This window comes from Crocuta crocuta, unplaced genomic scaffold, assembly GCF_008692635.1.
Source record: "Crocuta crocuta isolate KB4526 unplaced genomic scaffold, BGI_CrCroc_1.0 scaffold193, whole genome shotgun sequence".
Lineage (NCBI taxonomy): Eukaryota > Metazoa > Chordata > Mammalia > Carnivora > Hyaenidae > Crocuta > Crocuta crocuta.
This window is the reverse complement of record NW_027529624.1, coordinates 1,817,704-1,835,380: the sequence shown is the minus strand read 5'-3', so window position 1 is coordinate 1,835,380 and position 17,677 is coordinate 1,817,704. Positions and strand designations below refer to the sequence as shown.

The window sequence follows — 17,677 nt, the reverse complement described above, 5'->3', positions numbered from 1 at the left end:
TCTTTCACACTCAGGGACACACACACTCCGAGCTTAAAACAAGTGGGGGCCGTACAGTTCACTCTGGCTTGCAGCCTGTCCCCTTCGCCTTTACAAGGACAGGTCAGATGCAGAGAGGAGGACACGGAGGGAGGCGGCGTTCCAGGAGAGGAAGCGGCATGTGAAGTCCTGGGGGACAAACCCTGGGGCACAGGGGAGAACGCACACCACCCACTTGGCCAATGGAGCCTCTAGAACCCCTTGTTCTGGGACTCCATCCCAGCGTGCCCTCACTCAGGTCATACCTGTCTCTATTGTGTCAGATGTTTCTCCTCAGTGGAGCTCTGTGATGGCCCATTTCTGGTACCAGCAAATGGAAAGAGACCTGGCTTTGAGAGCAAGGCAGACCGGGGTTCGAGTGGAAGCTTTCCCCTTAACTCTGGTTGGAACCCTGAGCAGCTACTCCACTAAAGGCGTGGGTGTCCTTTACCTTAAACGTGAGAATCAAAACTTATACCCCAAGGACGGTTTGAAAATTAAATATACTATGTTCAAAACTAGACACATTAAAAAAGAATACCCCCGTGACAATAACAGCATTTATTGGCCAAGTACTTAAGCCAGGCATTGTGCGTCGGTTTTCATATGCTCTCTCACTGGATTCCTCCTGAGGATGCCGTGAAGAAGTTTTAGGTCTGGTTTCATAAAGAAGGAAACTGAACTTTGGAGGGTCTCAATAACGTGCACCAGGCCCTGCAGCCAATGAGTGGAGACTGGACTTCCATCCGTGCTTAGCATGTGGTGGCTTCGGATGGTTCCTGGACAACAACTGGTCTATGCCGGAGCCAATTCGACTCTCCAGCTTGGTCACTAAACAGGTGCCTTCCACCCCTGCAGGGCCCCTGCTATACCCCTGGTGACTCTGTGCCCAGGGTCTCAAAGCCCAGACTCTTTCTCCCCAAAGCGGGTGTGTGTCATAGCCAGGCCCTTCCTATTTGACAGCTGTCGGGCCTAATTCACCAGAAGTGCTGGTTACTCATTTATTCATTCATCAAATACTGATTGTCTGCTAGGTTCCAGCCCTAGGCCAGGGGCTAAAGGGCGAGACCAGACAGATATGGTCTCTGTTCTTCTAAAAAAAAAAAATTTTTTTTAATGTTTACTTATTTTCGACAGAGAGACACAGGAGTAGGGGAGGGATGGAGAGAGACAGAATCTGAACCAGGCTCCAGGCTCTGAGCTGTCAGCACAGAGCCCAATGTGGGGCTCTAACTCATGAACCACAAGATCATGACCTGAGCTAAAGCTGAATGCTTAGCCAGCTGAGCCACCCAGATGCCCCGTCTCTGCTCTTTTAAGATCAGAGTCAAATTATCAGCAAATAGAATGTAAGGGCAAGTCCAGGATGTTACAGCCACGCCAAATGTGGGATGTGAATTGAGCCCTGGTATCTGAAGGAGAGCACATTTTAGGCAGAAGGAAATAGCCATCGCTGACAGAAACTTTAGGGACTGGTTCTGCCAAATGCTTTTCCTTTTTAACAGGCAAAAATGCCTCAAACAGAATGAGATTCACACTATAAGGCAGAATTTCAAGCCAGCAAGACTCCAGGAGGCACTCACAGCACACACTGGACCATCCATTCTCAATGCCCACCCTGCTCATCTCACCAAAGCCAGGGAAGGGCCGTCTGCCTAACCCCTCCCAGAGCGACGCTGCACGCTGCCTGGCCTACTAGCCACTCTGTGCTGCTCTCACTTCGCAGTCGCGCCTCCAAACACGCTCCAGGGAATTTCAGTCAGTTTCCCAGTGGCGAGCATCTCTGTTCCCCTCTCTGGAGCTACCTTCCGACAGAAACTCTGAGGCCACATTTCCAGGCTCAAACACTGGCTCCACCACTTGCGAGCTGTGCGACTTCGAACAACCTTTGGGTGCCTTAGTTTCCTTATCTGAAAATAGGGGTAATAATGGCATCAAGCACATACTGTAAGGATTAACTAACCACTCCTGGCATAAGATACATACTACCTATGTATTCGCTTTTACTACAATGTTGTCACTCTTCTGGAAAGGCCAGGCACCTGGATCTCCATCCTCTCCATGGGGCTGCGTTTGGCAACCCCAGCCTCTGGGACAGGGCTCTTTGCTCCTCCGCTGAGCTCCCACTGCACCCTGACTGGTCCCTAGGAAAGTCCTCATCACAGGGTGTGGTCACTGCTTGCCCACCAGTGTGTCTGCCTGCTAGTCTATAAGCTCTGTAGAGCACAGACTGCCTCACCACTGTGGCTCCAGGACCCACACAGGTGGGGACTCAAGAAGTATGTGTGGAGGGGCACCTGGGTGGCTCAGTAGGTTGAGCATCCCACTCTCGATTTCAGCTCAGATCATAATCTCAGGGTCAGAGGATCAAGCCTTGCATCAGGCTTGGAGCCTGATTAAGATTCTCTCTCTCTCTCTCTCTCTCTCTCTCTCTCTCTGCTCTCTCTGCCCCCCACCCCCAGGGCTCCTGGGTGGCTCAGTTGGTTAAGTGTCCGACTTCACCTCACGTCACGATCTCATGGTTCATGATCTCATGGTTCTGTGCTGATAGCTCAAAGCCTGGAGCCTGCTTCAGATTCTGTGTCTCCCTCTCTCTCTGCCCCTCCCCTGCTCGTGCTCTGTCTCTGTCTCTCTCTCTCTCAAAAATAAACATTAAAATTTTTTTAAAAATATTCTCTCTCTCCCCTTCCCTCACTCTGCCCGTCTTCCCTGCTCTCTCTCAAATAAAATAAATTAAAAAAAAAAAAGAAGTATTAGTGGAACGAATGGATGAATGACCAAGATAATACCACAACTAAATTCTGAGCCTACCCATTCTACCAGAGAACCCTCGATGAGTACCTATAATGTGCCAGGCACTCTTCACTGCATTTAATTTTCACAGCTGCCCAAGAAAGTGAATGATTTACAATATGTGAAACATCAAATATAGTGCTTGATGTATACTTAGTGCTTAATCAACTTTAGGTCTAATTACTAGTGTTATCCCCACTTACAGAGAAAGACACAGGCTCGGAGAAAGAGGTGGAAAGCAATCTGAGGTCACATAGCTAGTGGGGGAGCTGGGAGAGGACCCACAAACTTCCTGAACCCAAACATTTTGAGCCTCGGTCTCTCTTCCAACCTCTAGTACTGCACTAAATATGGCAAAGAACATAGTACCTGCCTAATATCTGCTGACTTAATTCACAATATTGGGGGACCTATTTTAGAGTATTTCCTGCCTGAAGCCGGTGTGGCAGACTTTAATATTAAGAGAGAACATTTCTAAATTAATTACTTCTTTTCAAATCCCAGGAAAGGTTCAAGTTTATGCAATTCTCAAGTTTCACTTCAAAGTCCTAATTCTATTTCCTTTCATTAGGCTAACCTGGCTGCACCTGGCCAGACCTCACCTGTTGGGAACATGCGCCTGCCAAACATTTCATTTCCCCTTCTCCAACCTCTTCCCAGCCACTGCAAAGGACACCAGCGGATGATCAGGGTGCCTGGACCCAGGCCTTTGGCAGTGGGCATCAGCCCCTGGCAGCAAACCCTTCTCCCCGTGGGAACAGGGCTAAGCCCCAAACAAAACTGTGATGTTGGCAGGCATTGCTCTGAGGGGGCCCCACACCTGCCTCCTTTTACCTCCTCTGGGTGAATTCCTTCCTAACCCTGGAGTAAGAAAAGGCCTTTCTAACTCTGATACAAAACCCAAAAGCCATAAAAGGAAATGTTAATAAATTTCCTACATAAGAAATCCAAAGCTTCTACATAGGGGTGAGGATGGGGGAGCCACACCTTAAGTAGAAAGATAATACCGTGCTTGGGAAAACTGCAGTCATACCACAGACAACGATCTCATCTCCCCACCCCCAGACAGAGTGCCAATAAGACCAGAAGGAGAAAGACTAAGACCCAAGAGGAAAAACAAACAAACAAAACAAAACATAAAAACCAGGCAAAGCATATGACACACAGTTGATGGAAAAAAATACAAATGTTCTTGAAATGTGAAGAGATGATTAATTTCAATGAGTGAAAAGGAAAACTACGCTGAAGCACCATTTCTCAATCAGATTGGCAAAAATCCCAACCGCGACCACACAACTCTGCGCGAAGCTGTGGGAAGCAAGTGTCTTCCCACCTTGCGGGGGGGAGGGGAGGAGAGTGACATGGTGCCTCCCCATGTGGAAGGTCATCTGACCCAATCTACTGAAGTCCCACATGCTCTGTAGCCAGAAGTCCCATGTCTGGGGACAGATCCTACAGCTCCGAGTGGGACACATGGAAAACAACCATACACATCGCATCTTCTCTGGGATGGTAAATGTTCAGAAACAGCCCAGAGCTCACCTGCTTAGCTAAATTATGCTACATCCTCACAGTAGAATGCTACACAACTCTGAGAAAAAAAAAAAAAAAAAGACTGAAAGTGAGAAAAGAATGAGGCCGTTCTCTGGAGCATTCCGGGGTTTAGTATTAAGTGAAGAAAGCAAGTCACAACAAAATGCATCAGGGCTGCTGCCTTTTTGTCTTAGAAAGTGGGCGTGAAAGGGGGCGCCTGGCTGGCTCACTTGGTGGAGCTTGTGACTGTTGGTGTTGGGTTGTGGGTTTGAGCCCCATGTTGGGTGCAGAGATTACTTAAAAATAAAATCTTTGATGAAAGAAGTGGCAAAAAAAAGAACATGTATTTGAATTTTTATTTGCATAAAGAAATAAAATACTGGCAGAATGCACAAAAGGCACGAGAAGTACTGGAAGAATACACAATAAATAAATGCACGTACCACTAGGGAGCTGAGGTGGGACTCAGACTTCTCAATGAGTACCTTGAAGGCACTGGTGATTTTTGAACCATATGAATGTATTATCTATTCCAAAATACTCTAAGTTTGAACAAATTAAAAACTCCTCTGTTGGGGAGGGAGCATCTGAAGGAAGAATCTATTCATACTTGGTTAAGTGATCCGGGATGCCAGAAACCGAAAGCAAATTACCAGTCTTTAGAACCTGACGGCTTTACAGTATTTTGCTTTCCTAATATCCATTTACCTAATAAACACAGAGTGTGCACCTCCTATGTGCCAGGCCCTATCATATTAAATGACACACAATCAGAAAGACACGCTCTCTTCCCCTCAGGGAGTCACGGCCCATTGAGGGGCTGAGTGGAGGTGCCGAGGGGCCCTGGCAGTGAGCTCCAAGCACAGAGGACAGACTAGAGCCTTCTCCACTAGAGGAGAGGACAGACAGACACTCCGAGGGACACGGGAAGGGCAGCCTGGGACCGCAGAATGGCTGTCTGCGGAAGGGGAGGAGTCTAGGGGATTGTCTCTAACCATGGCCTCATGACCAGCCAGCAGTCTTGCACTGTGGTTCCAGGCTAAGACTAAAACTGCCCCATATGAGCGGTCTGACTGTTGCAAGCCATCCCGGGAAGACTTTGTGGGGAAGCCCCCGACCCGGACTTCCCACTCCAAGTCCTTCTCCTTGCCCTGGGATGGTCGAACACCGTTCTGCTATCAGCAGGGGGCTTTCATCCACCATTCGGTGGACACATGAAAAAGTTTAGCTACATTTCTTTTTCTCTGGAACCCACCATTGGAGGTCGGTCACAAGATCCCAAACTGGAAAATACACTGACCTGGCCAAGGAGTGGAGTAGGGTGAGGGAGATACATGGCTTTCATGCACACAGCCCGGAGATGCAATGAGATTTTAAAATGATAATGATGAGTCACATGAAGCTGGGACCCACTGAGACCCAAGTTCTATGTCATTTTTTGCCACTGAACTCCAACTTTCCCCTTCCTTGTGCTGTAAAAATCCTCCGTCACCCGACAGTGGGTAACAGCCCTAATGAGTCGGGGAGGGGCAGGGGAGGGTAACAGAAGGGCTAAATTCAGAATGAGCAGACAAGACAGAGTGGCCGCTGGTAGGAATGGCCAAGAGAGAGTAGGGAACAGGACACCATGTGGACTATCTCAGGAGAAACAGAACCCCTTTCCGTAGTCCCCCCCCCCTTCCCAGCACACACAGTCTGGTAACCACTAGATATATAGGGCACACTCTGGACTCCCACCTAAGATACAGGATGGAGGCTGGAGTCACTGACTTGGATGTTAAGGAAATAGTGACCTGAAGGCTAGAGGACTTGGGCACATCGGGGCCACATTTAACTTGTCTCTGTTTCCCAAGGAGTGCAACAGGAATCCCAAGGAATCTCACTGGGCTATGTGGACCCATCCTATGGCCCTCATCTCTCCAACTCTCTTGGTCCCACTGGACTATCTGGACTACAGCCTCTTTCCTTCAAACCTGGACTAGGCGGAAGCCCCCAAAGTGTCCTCTGGGCTCTAATCTACCTGCACAGACTCTCTCCACATTAATCTTCTGAAAATGCCACTTTGATTTGTCACTCCTCCACCCAGCTCCTTCACAGGCACCATAGCCATCAGACTCCAAACCCCGTGTCTGGAATTCAAGTCCCTCAGTAACATGATCTTCATAGCTCATGATCCTTCAGCTTCTGCTCAAGCCAGTCTGGAAAACTCTCCAAGTACAAAATCTTCCTTGTGGCTTTCTGCCTCCCAGCCCTTTACCATCACCACTTAAAGGACCCACATGGAGGTTGCAGCACAAAGGCCACCTCCTCCAAGATTCCTTCCCTAGTCACTTTCCAGCCTGTGACCTCTCCCAAGCTTTAGCATGAATTTTAGCTGCCTGGGGGTTATGTTAAGATGCAGAGCGTGCTTCGGTGGGTCTGGAGGAGGCCTGGGATTCTGCATTTCTAACCAGCTTCCACTGGGGTTGTGCCAGAACCCAGGAGCATGCCTGGTATGGCAAGGTAGAGGCACCTTGCATCATTCAAATGGAATTGACTGCATATGGCCTCATATGATTATTCAACAGTGGGCCTAAGCTTCCCTTCTAGATTAAAAATTCCATGAGAGCACAGATCCACAGAAGAGAATGCTTATGTGGTAGGAAGAAAGACCACTGTAAAATCAGACAGCACTAAATTCATGTCTAACTCTACCACTTCCTTGCTGTGGCACCTGAATAAATCCTACAACCTCTGAATCTCAGTGTCCTTATCTGTAAACTGAGGATAAAAAAATACCTCCCTTCCAGAAAATTAAAGAAAACTGTGGCTGTGATTATGTCTAGCATACTGCCTGATGCTGAATATATTTGGTATTGAATAAATATAATACGATAATATGCAATATATTAGGAAATAATAAGTAATATTTAATATATTTTGCATTTTCATATCAGCTTTCTGCTCTTTCCTTCCTTGTGTAACTTTTGAGTTTTCTACATAGTCCTGTACATAGTAGGTGCCTGTACGTAGTAGGTGCTCAGGGAATCTTCTGCAGGAAGTACAATTCTGCTCAATCCACACTGCTGGGCTCTCCTCCCTGGACACCATGTTCAAATCAGTCCTGACCTGATAATTCTTTACATTCAAAGTCTTCCCTTTGGTTGGTGAGCATGCCATCAGAAACATGACAATCTACTGACATCTGCCTGAGAGAAAATGCAATTTGTTCTGGTTGGAAATGAGCATTTATGAGACCTCAATTATGGTAAATAACCCATCCACTCCTGTTCAGACCCTCACTCATTCGACATTTAAGGCTTGACCTCACTGATCCAAGGCTTTCTTCCCAAATGCATTCCGTCAAAATGTCTCATGTCCCATCTCCTCATGCTCACTGAAGCTCTTGTTAATCAATTAAATCCCTGTCTTCTGACCTGATCAAAGGGGCATAATAGGCAGAGCACTGCATAGAAATCAGAAGATGTGGGTAGTAGTTCTGATTCTAGCACTACTTACATATGATTCTGAACAAATAATTTCCCTTTTCTGAGCCTTAGCTTTTTTATTCTAGGCTAATACATCAATTATTCTCCCACTCCATCTCATTTTAACCAGGACTCTCAGTACTATACCCAGCTCTCACTCAGGCCAGAGGAAAAAAATCTTTGTCTGCAGATGGAATGTTAACCTCTCCTCACATGACCCTGGGAAGGCATTTTTACCCGCTTGGCCTGGCTCACAGGTAAACTCTATGGCAGCCCCTTTAGTTAGCCACTCAATAGCCAGTCTTTCTTCCTTCCTTCCTTCCTTCCTTCCTTCCTTCCTTCCTTCCTTCCTTCCTCCCTCCCTCCCTTCCTTCCTTCTTTCTTTCTTTTTTTTTTTTCCTGCTTGCTAATAAAAGCCCTGGTTTATTCAGGGCAGTGATGTGACAGCCCAGAGGAAAATCCTAATTTGTCTAAGCCAAGGTTTGGCAAACTTTTTCTGTAAAGAGCTAGACAGTAAACATTTTAGGCTTTTGGAGGCTGTATATGATGTTGGTCACATATTCTTCTTCATTTTTTTCTTCACTCTTTAAAATTAAAAACAAAACAAAAATAAAAAAATCTTAGACCCTGGGTTGTATAAAAACAGGAGCCAAGCTGAGTTTGGCCTGGGGTTGTCCAACCATTAAGAGTACTTATATTTTGTTCTATTCCTCTGACAAATATTCACTTGCCTATCTTCCCTTTCAGCTACAGATGGTAGAATTCTTAACATAAACAACATAAGGGAAGTCTACTGGGGGCTCTCGGGAAAGATTCTGTTTTCTTTAAAAAAAAATTTTTTTTATGTTTATTTTTGAGAAAGAGACAGAGTGTGAGCAGGGGAGGGACAGAGAGAGAGGGAGACATGTCAGGCTCCAGGCTCTGAGCTGTCATCACAGAGCCTGACATGGGGCCAGAACCCACAGACCGTTGAGATCATGACCTGAGCTGAAGTCAGACACTTAACCAACTGAGTCACCCAGGTGCCCCTCTGCTGTTTTCTAATAAGAGGAAGACATATAAGAGGAAAGCTAACTGGTGTCAACCCTTTCTCCATTCACCTGTCTTGAATATGGACCGGATGCCCATTATCTAAAGCAGCTTGGGGCGCCTGGGTGGCTCATTCAGTTAAGCATTTGACTTCGGCTCAGGTCATGATCTCTTGGATTTTGAGTTCAAGCCCTGCATTGGGCTCTGTGCTAACAGCCGGAGCCTGCTTTGAATTCTGTGTGTGTGTGTGTGTCTCTCTCTCTCTGTCCCTCCCCACTCATGCTCTGTCTCCTTCTGCCACTCAAAAATGAATAAACATTAAAAAACTTCTTTCACATAGGTGAAATAAAGATATTTTTCATGCTCTACACTACATGACACTGTACTACACAAAATATGAAAGGAGTTTATTTGTCTTAAAGTAAAAATGATCCCCAGTAGAAGCACAGACTTGCTGATAGAAATCAACAGCCCTGGAAAGGGCAAATATGTGAATAAATAAAAATAAACAAATATTGACTGTTTAAAACAACAATCAATAACAATGTCTTATGGGGCTTAAAACAGGTAGAAATAAAATACATTAAGGCAACAGTACAGAGGGCAGGAGGGAGGTAAATGGAGTTTAAGGGGGAGTGTGTTTGTGTCCTGGGCTTGAAACTGGGGAAGGAGGGATGTAGGGCAGACGTGAAAGGGGGGGTGTACGTTGTAATCCCCAAGACAGCCGCTCACAAGGACTATGTCATTGGAAAATCAGCAGAGGAAAACAACGAAGAAGAAATTTTAAACTACACCATCTCTGTCAAAAAAGCAAAAAGGAAGGAACAAAAAAATAAAGACAGATGGGACAAATCAAAATTAAATAGTAAGTTTGTTGATTTAAGCCCAAAAGTGTAATTTAATTTAAGTGTGTTACATTTAAATGATCTAAATATTCCAATTTAAGATACAGATTATCAGATAGGATTTTTTCAAACACATATTAAAAATCTTAATACTGAATTCAGAAAGATTGGAAACAGGAAGATGAAAAAAGATACACCATTAACTACTTGATCTAATTGACTTCATCCAGTATCCATTGAATACACATTCTTTACGAGTATATGTGGACATTTGCCAAAATAAACCATCTGTCAGGACAAAAACTAAGTCTCAACAATTTCAAATATTGAAATTGTGCAGAATATGTTCTCTGACCATAATGGAATTACAATAGAAACCAGTAGGAAATAACCAAATGTTTGGAAAAATAAGCAGTAGATTTCTAAATAAACCAAGAATAAAAAGAAGAAACCACAATAGAAATTAGAACATGAGTTTAACTGAATGATAACGAAAGTGTGACCTCAGAAAAATTATGGGATGCACCTAAGCAGTGCTTAGAGGAAAATGTGTAACTTTAAGTGCCTATCTCAGAAAAGGTTGAAATCAATGATCTAAAAGTCTGTCTCAAAAGCTAGAAAAAGACAAAAAATTAAACCCAAAGAAAAGAGAAGGAAGGAAAACAATACACAGGAAAGAGGCAGAAATAAAAGAAACAGAAAAAAGATGTCAGTTGAAAAAAAACAAGGCCAAAAGTTGGATCTTTGAAAAGACTAATCAAATTGATAAACTCTGGCAAGATTGACTGAGGAAACAGAGAGAACATCAATTGCCAATATCAGAAATGAAAGGAGGACATCACTATGGGTGAGAAATGAGAAAAACAAAAGGAAGTTTAAACAAGGTCATATAAATAAATTTGAAAATTTTGATGGAATGAATTCCTTAAAAATAACAATTTGCTAAAAGTAACAAATCAAGAAATAGAATAATCCTCAGAGAAAACTTTGAGTTTCCTCAAAGAAAACTCCAAGCCCAAAGAACTTTGGTGTTGAGTTCTTCCTAGCATCTAAGAAGTAAATAATGCCATCTTACACAAACTCTTCTGAAGAAACAAAAAAGAAGAAACTTCCCACTTCTTTTTAGGAGGCATGTAAGTATAATCATGGCACTGAAAGGAAAATCAGAAGTCAACAAAGTCTTATGAATAATAGATACCAAAATTCTTAACAGTAGTCAGTCTAACCCGGAAATACATAAAAAAGACATTACTTCAAACAAGTGCCATTTATTCCAGGAATGCAAGACTGGCCTAACTCAAAAATCAATCCATGTAATTTACAACCTTAATAGAATAAAAGAGAAAAACATATGATCATCTCAACAGACGCAGAAAAACATTTAATAAAGGTCAACTCCCATTCAAGAAAAACCTTTCAGCAAACCAGGGATTTGATCATGAATACCTGAAAAGAAAAAAAAAATCCACAGTAAGCATCACACTCCATGGTGAAACATGAAACGTTTTCCTCCTTGGTCAGCAACAAGACAGGGTGCCTACTATCACCACTTCAACTCAACATTGCAGTAAGATCTCTAAAAGCACAGAAAAAATATATATATATAAACTATAAAAGAAGATGGAAAACTATCATTTTTCTCAGGTGACATGATTATGTTCACAGAAATCATTTTTTAAGGCAAACTCATAATTAATAAGCAAATTTAGTAAAGGGGCTGGACACAGACATTATCTAAGAAATCAACTGCATTTTCATATGCTAGCAACTAACAATTAGAAAAAAATTAAATACTACTATTTATAATAGCACTGAAAAGTATCAATTATCTAGGAATAAATCTAATGAAAGATGTGCAAAACCTCAACACTATAATCTATAAACTGCTACTGCAAGAAATTAAAGCCCATTTAATATGTGGAAGCCTAGGGTCACATACATAGACTGGAAATTTAATGTTGGTAAGGTACCAATTCTTCCCAAATTGATTGTAGGTAGATTCAGTATGATCCCAGTCAAAATCCCTGCAGGATTCTTGTTAATAACTGAAAAGCTGGTTCTAAAATCTGAATGGAAATGTTAAGAATTTAAGTTAATCAAAACAATCTTAAAGAAGACATTTTATGACACCAAAATAGAAAAGCAGACCAATGGTTCAGAACAAAGGTCAAGACACAGATCCACATGTATACAATCTTTTGATTTATGACTAGCAGGTAAAGGATTTGCTTTTCAACAAAAGGTGCTCTATCAGTTAGAAATTAAAAATAAAACAAGAACTCCTCCCTCACACCATATACAACAATTCCAGATGGACCACTAACATAAAAATAAAAGGCAAAACAATAAATCTTTTAGCTAATAACATGAAAAAATATCTTAATGACCCAGGGTAGGCAAAGATTTCTTAATACAAAACAAAAAGCACTAACTACAAAAGAAAAACACTGATAAACTGGATGTTATTCGAACAAAGAACTTCTTTTCACCAAAAGATACCACAAAGACAAAGGCAGACAACAAACTGAGAGATGTTTGCAATACTTTTCTTTGACAAACATCTCCTTCTAAGACTATAGAAACAACTCTTACAAATCATTAAGGAAAAGACAAACAGCACAACTTAAAAAGAAACCAACAGGCAAATGATGTGAACAGGCAAATCACAAAAGAGGATATCTACAGGAATGTTTATCAATCCTTCTCAAGCTTTTCCAAAAAATGGAAGAGGTGGGAACACTTCCAAACTCATTCTATGAGGCCTGCATTATCCTCATACCAAGGCCAGGCAAAGATACTACAAGAAAAGAAAACTCCAGATTCACAGCCCTTATGAATATTAATGCAAAAATCCTCAACAAAATACTAGCAAACAGAATTCGACAGTGTGTTAAACGATTGTACACCATGACCAGCTGCAGTTTTTTTTTCCTTGAATGCAAGGATGGTTCAACATAGAAAAATCAATCAATGGAGTACACTGTGCTGACAAGATAGCCACATGATCATCTCAATGGACACAAAACAAGCATTTGGCAGAATTTAACACCTCACCATGATAAAAACACTCAACAAAATAGGAATAGAAGAAAACTAGTTTAATACACTAAAAGCCTATAGGAACAATTCATGGTAAACATCATATTTAATGGTAAGACTGAAAGCTTTTCCTCTAAGATCAAGAACAAAACAAAGATGCTCACTTTTGCCACTTCTATTTAACACAGTCCCGGAAGGCCTACTTAGAGCAATTAGGCAAGAAAATCACACACACATACACATGCAACTTAATACAAAGCTACAGTAATCAAAATAATGTGGTACTGGCATAAAGATAGACATATAGACCAACAGAATAGAATAGAGAGACCAGGAAGAGAGCCTCACATATATGGTTAAATGATTTTTAGCAAGGGTGTCAAGACCATTCAATGAAGAACAATCTTTTCAACAAATGGTGCTGGGAAACCTGGATATTCACATGCAAAAAAAAAAAAAAAAAAGAATTTGGACCCTTACCTTATGCCATATACAAAAATTAACTCAAAGTAGATCAAAGACCTAAACATAAGAGAGAAAACTATAAAACTCTCATACAGGAAAAGCTTCCTGGTGTTGGATTTGGCAATGATTTCTTGGATCTGACACCAATAGCACAGGCAACAAAAGAAAGTTGGATAAGCTGGGCTACACCAAAATTAAGAATTCTGTGCATCAATGTTACACAACCAACAGAATAAAAGGCAACCATGGAATAGAAGAAAATATTTGCAAACCATGTATCTGATAAGGGTTTAATATGGAAAATATATAAAGAACTCCAACAACTCAGTAACAACAAAAAGTAAAAAATTCAAATAAAAAATGGGTAAAGGATTGAACAGACATTTCTCCAAAGAAGATATTCAAATGATTAATAAGCACATGAAAAGATGCTCAACATCACTAACCACTAGGGAAATACAAATCAAAACTATGAGATGACACTTTACATGCATTAGGATGGTTATTATTTAAAAAAAAAAAAAAACACAGAAAATCACAAATATTGCCAAGAATGTGGAAACACTGGAAAGTTTATGCATTTCTAATGGTAATACAAAATGGTTCAGCTGCTGTGGAAAGCAGTATGGTGATAAGTCAAGATACTAAAAATAGAATTACCGTATTTTCCAGCAATTTACTCCTGGGTATATACTCAAAAGACTGAAAGCAGCCATTTGTACAGACATTTGTACACCCATGTTCATAGCAGTATTATTTGCAACAGCCAAAAGGTGGAAACAACCCAAATGTCTATGAATGGATAAACCAAATGGGGAATATACATAAAATGGAATGTTATCCGGCCTTTAAAGGGAAGGAAATTCCTGATACATGCTGCAGTATGGATGAAGCCTGAAATAAGTAAAATAAGCCAGTTACAAAAAAACAAATACTACATGATTCTATTTTTTAATTGCTTTTTTTTTAAAGTTTATTTTTGAGAGATAGAGAGACAGAGTGCAAGCAAGGGAGGGACAGAGAGAATGAGAGACACAGAATCCGAAGCAGGTTCCAGGTTCTGACCTGTCAGCACACAGCCCCATGTTGGACTCAAACTCATGAACAGTGAGATCGTGACCTGAGCCAAAGTCGGGCGCTTAACCGACTGAGCCACCCAGGTACCCCTCTATTTTATACAGTCAAATTCATAGAGGCAGAAAGTAGAATAGTAATTTCAAGGGACTAGAGGGGGAGGGAATGGAGAGTTATTTTTAAACCTTCAATTTGGGAAGATGAAAAAAGTTTTGGAGATGGACGGCAGTGATGGCTGCACAAGGTGAATGTACTTAATGCCACCGAGCTGTACACTTAAAATGGTTAAAATGGTCAATCCTGTTATACATATATTAGCACAGCAAAACAAAGAATGCTCAGAGATGTTAAGAAATAATTTTTCAAAGAAAACTTGAGACAATTTAAATACTATCAACATTTAAATGGATGAGCAAACTGTGATATATACATACAATGGAATACTAAACAACAATGAAAAAGTACTACGTAGAACATCAAGGCTATATTGCACAGACACTGAATGAAAAAAGCTACAGACTAACGAATGCAGACTCTGTAAGTCCATTTATATAATGTTTCAGAAACAGGCAAAAGCAAACCATAGTGATAAAATTAGGACAGTAGTTATTCACAGGGATGAGACATGAAGGAACCTCCCAGGGTGCTATAAACATTCTACCTCTTCTGGGTGGTGGTTACTTAGGTAGAGACAAAATGGGGGAAAAGATATTCATGGGACCATTCACATAAGATTTATGTACTTTATGTTCAATTTATCTCAATTTTATAAAATGAAGCAAAATCGTGATGACAGAATGCCAATGGCGGAAGGGGCTCCAAAAGAAGGTGGCTGTTCAGAGTGTCTAGCCAACACTCAGGGAGCAGGTGGCCCCTGGCCATGCTTTGAGAAACCTGCACTAAGGAGATGCACTTTCCCAGCCAAGGGAGAAGGACACTCTGTCCCTGCTGGAAATTATATTTACAATGAGCTGTCCCCCGTTTTTAGTGTTTAGGGGGCAAATACAAGTCCCAGCTAGTCTTCTCTCTTAATATGAGGTATCCGGAAGCCCCAATCTAACATAACCCAGGGAAAAGTGTAAACACAGCAGTTTATATCTTCCCACTAACTCCAATTCTCTAGTCCAAGACCTGGAAGAAATCTTTATTTTCAAAGAGTAAGGACATTCATGACTCTGAAACAACAGTGCCATGACACACTACTTTAATCCCATGTCAACAGTGACACCGAGAGTGGCCTTTCCCGTTTCCTGTCCAGGGTCCACTTTTGCCCAGATGGAGCATCGCTGCAATGGGGTCTCTCTGGGGACTCAGACAATATGGACATTTAAACAGCAAGTGTCTGCTGTGGCCCCATTTCCGTGACTACCTGACTACGCTGCACTCCCTACCACAGAATATTCCAGGGAGGGCCTAACGTATTCCATAAATGGCTTCAGAGCCTCTCGTTCCAGATGACATGCCCCAGCCTAGCATTCGAGAAGCACTATCCCTCCCACGGGGACACTGGCAGTGTCTAGGACATTGTGGAAGAATGAGTTTCGAGCACTTACTTTCATCATTAGAAACATTCCCCAGAGATGTGTGGCTGGAATAACGTTTGTTTTCACTTTCATTGAGACATCTTTCAATCCAGCTCTCTAAAAAAAAAACAAAAAACAAAAAAACAAAAAAGAAACACAAACAGAAAAAAAGAGAGAAAGGGGAAAGAAGATCACAGAATTGCAGAATTGCTGTTGGTGTTTGTGAAGAGACAAGAACATCATAAACACATTAGGTTTAACTGCCCATCAGCGATCATCTGAGACTGGCCCCGACTGGAATCTGACTTTCCATGAAGCTCCACAGTCACCATTGTTGATGAGCCTTGGCTGAGGAGTTGGGAGACAAAATGGTGATTGAAGCCCACTTGAGAATTTCCTGGTCAGATTCTACTACTTCTGGAGAAGTAGAAGTACAGTAGCACAGTATTTCTGTGTTTCCCGGTCAGATTCCACTACTTCTGGAGTATTCACAGCCCAACAGTACCAATTGAGAATTATCTTTCTTTGCAAAGAAGATACATTCCTGAGAGGTTGTTTGTAAAGCAAAGCTTGGTCAACTAAATCACTGGTGGGGGTTTGCAGATTGGCAAGTTAGCAGCAGAACCCTTTATTTGAACAAAAACATAAAAAGAAAGCAGATAAAACCCTGAGGGTTCTGGTTGAAGCGGAGAAAGAGGGCAGGGAACCTCGTAGCTCACTCCCCTTGCCCGGGGGACCCCCGAAAGAGCACTTCCAAACACAGGCCGAAAAGCCACTGGGGGAGGTCATATTATAAACTCTACAATAGCTATGTAGGACTTTTAAAATCCAAAGACTATGTTCTTTTAATCTAATTCCAAAGTCTACAGAAGTACTTTCCACATTGTGGCGTGATGCTTATTCCATTGTCTGGACCAGCTACATTCATTCATTCACTCATTCATTCATTCAACAACATCAGCTAAGTACAGTCAGTTCTGCTAGAATGCGTGTTTTGAAAATCTGAATGTGTTCCAGCACAAGTAATACACGGGGGAATGATATGAGCAGAGAGCAAACTTCGTGTTTGCTTACGCTCAATTTCTTCCCTAAGAAGCATCAGGGGAAAGCAGAAAACCACACAAAGCTGCACGGAAGCCCAGAGGAATATGCAAAATCCACATGCGCTCACGCCTCAGCCAACTACCAGCTATTTTAGTTTGCCACATGTGCTATGAGCCACACCTGCCTGGAGAACCCACGTTTTACCACTTCATAGTAACTCACAAGTTGCAGCCTTCCTGACATCCCCTTCCAAAAGCAAACTTCAGGGCTTTTCCAAGGTGACGTGCCGTATTTATTGCATTTGTGGACCGCTTAGCCATTAACATGTGCAAAACTGTGCTATCATCTTCATTAGGTTCCTACTTTTTTAATGTGTCACTGACAAAATTTTTGAGTGTTATGCCCCTAGTTTATTATTCTAGTAAATGCTGTGGCTTTTATTGTGCAGTTTTGCAGAGAGCGCCCAAGCTCAGTTAGGAGTTTTAGGAATGCCTATGTGGTGTTAGAGCGGAGCTGACCAGACCTACGGCCATGTGCTTCTGAACGGCGCAGTCTCCCACTGGTGGCTTTATAATGTAGGAGCTGGCATTTACTGATCACCTGTTCTACCATGCCAGGCTCTTTACATATGTTATCCCCGTGGAAGTCGCGCAGCCACTCCCAGAGGAAAAGATGTTCATTCCCATTTTTTCCTAGAAAGCAACTGAAGCTTAGATTAAGTAATGTGCCTCCTCAGTTCAAAAGGCCAAGGCCAAGATCATGAGTTAACACCTTAGGGAACATATTTGCAAAAGAAGCCAAGCTGATGCTGACAGCTGAGCTACGGCGAGGGGCGGGGGCGGCGCTG

General features: G+C 42.3%; 1 protein-coding gene across 2 annotated transcripts in view; it reads right to left on the bottom strand.

Annotated features, from left to right (window-relative positions):
• RFX4 (regulatory factor X4) overlaps positions 1 to 17,677 on the bottom strand; it is a 159,261-nt gene that overhangs the window by 116,863 nt on the left and 24,721 nt on the right. For both annotated transcript variants that reach the window (XM_077762006.1, XM_077762007.1), the window contains exon 2: positions 15,817 to 15,903. In XM_077762006.1, the coding sequence (XP_077618132.1) occupies positions 15,817 to 15,903 (87 nt within the window). The remainder of the gene's footprint in view (positions 1 to 15,816; positions 15,904 to 17,677) is intronic.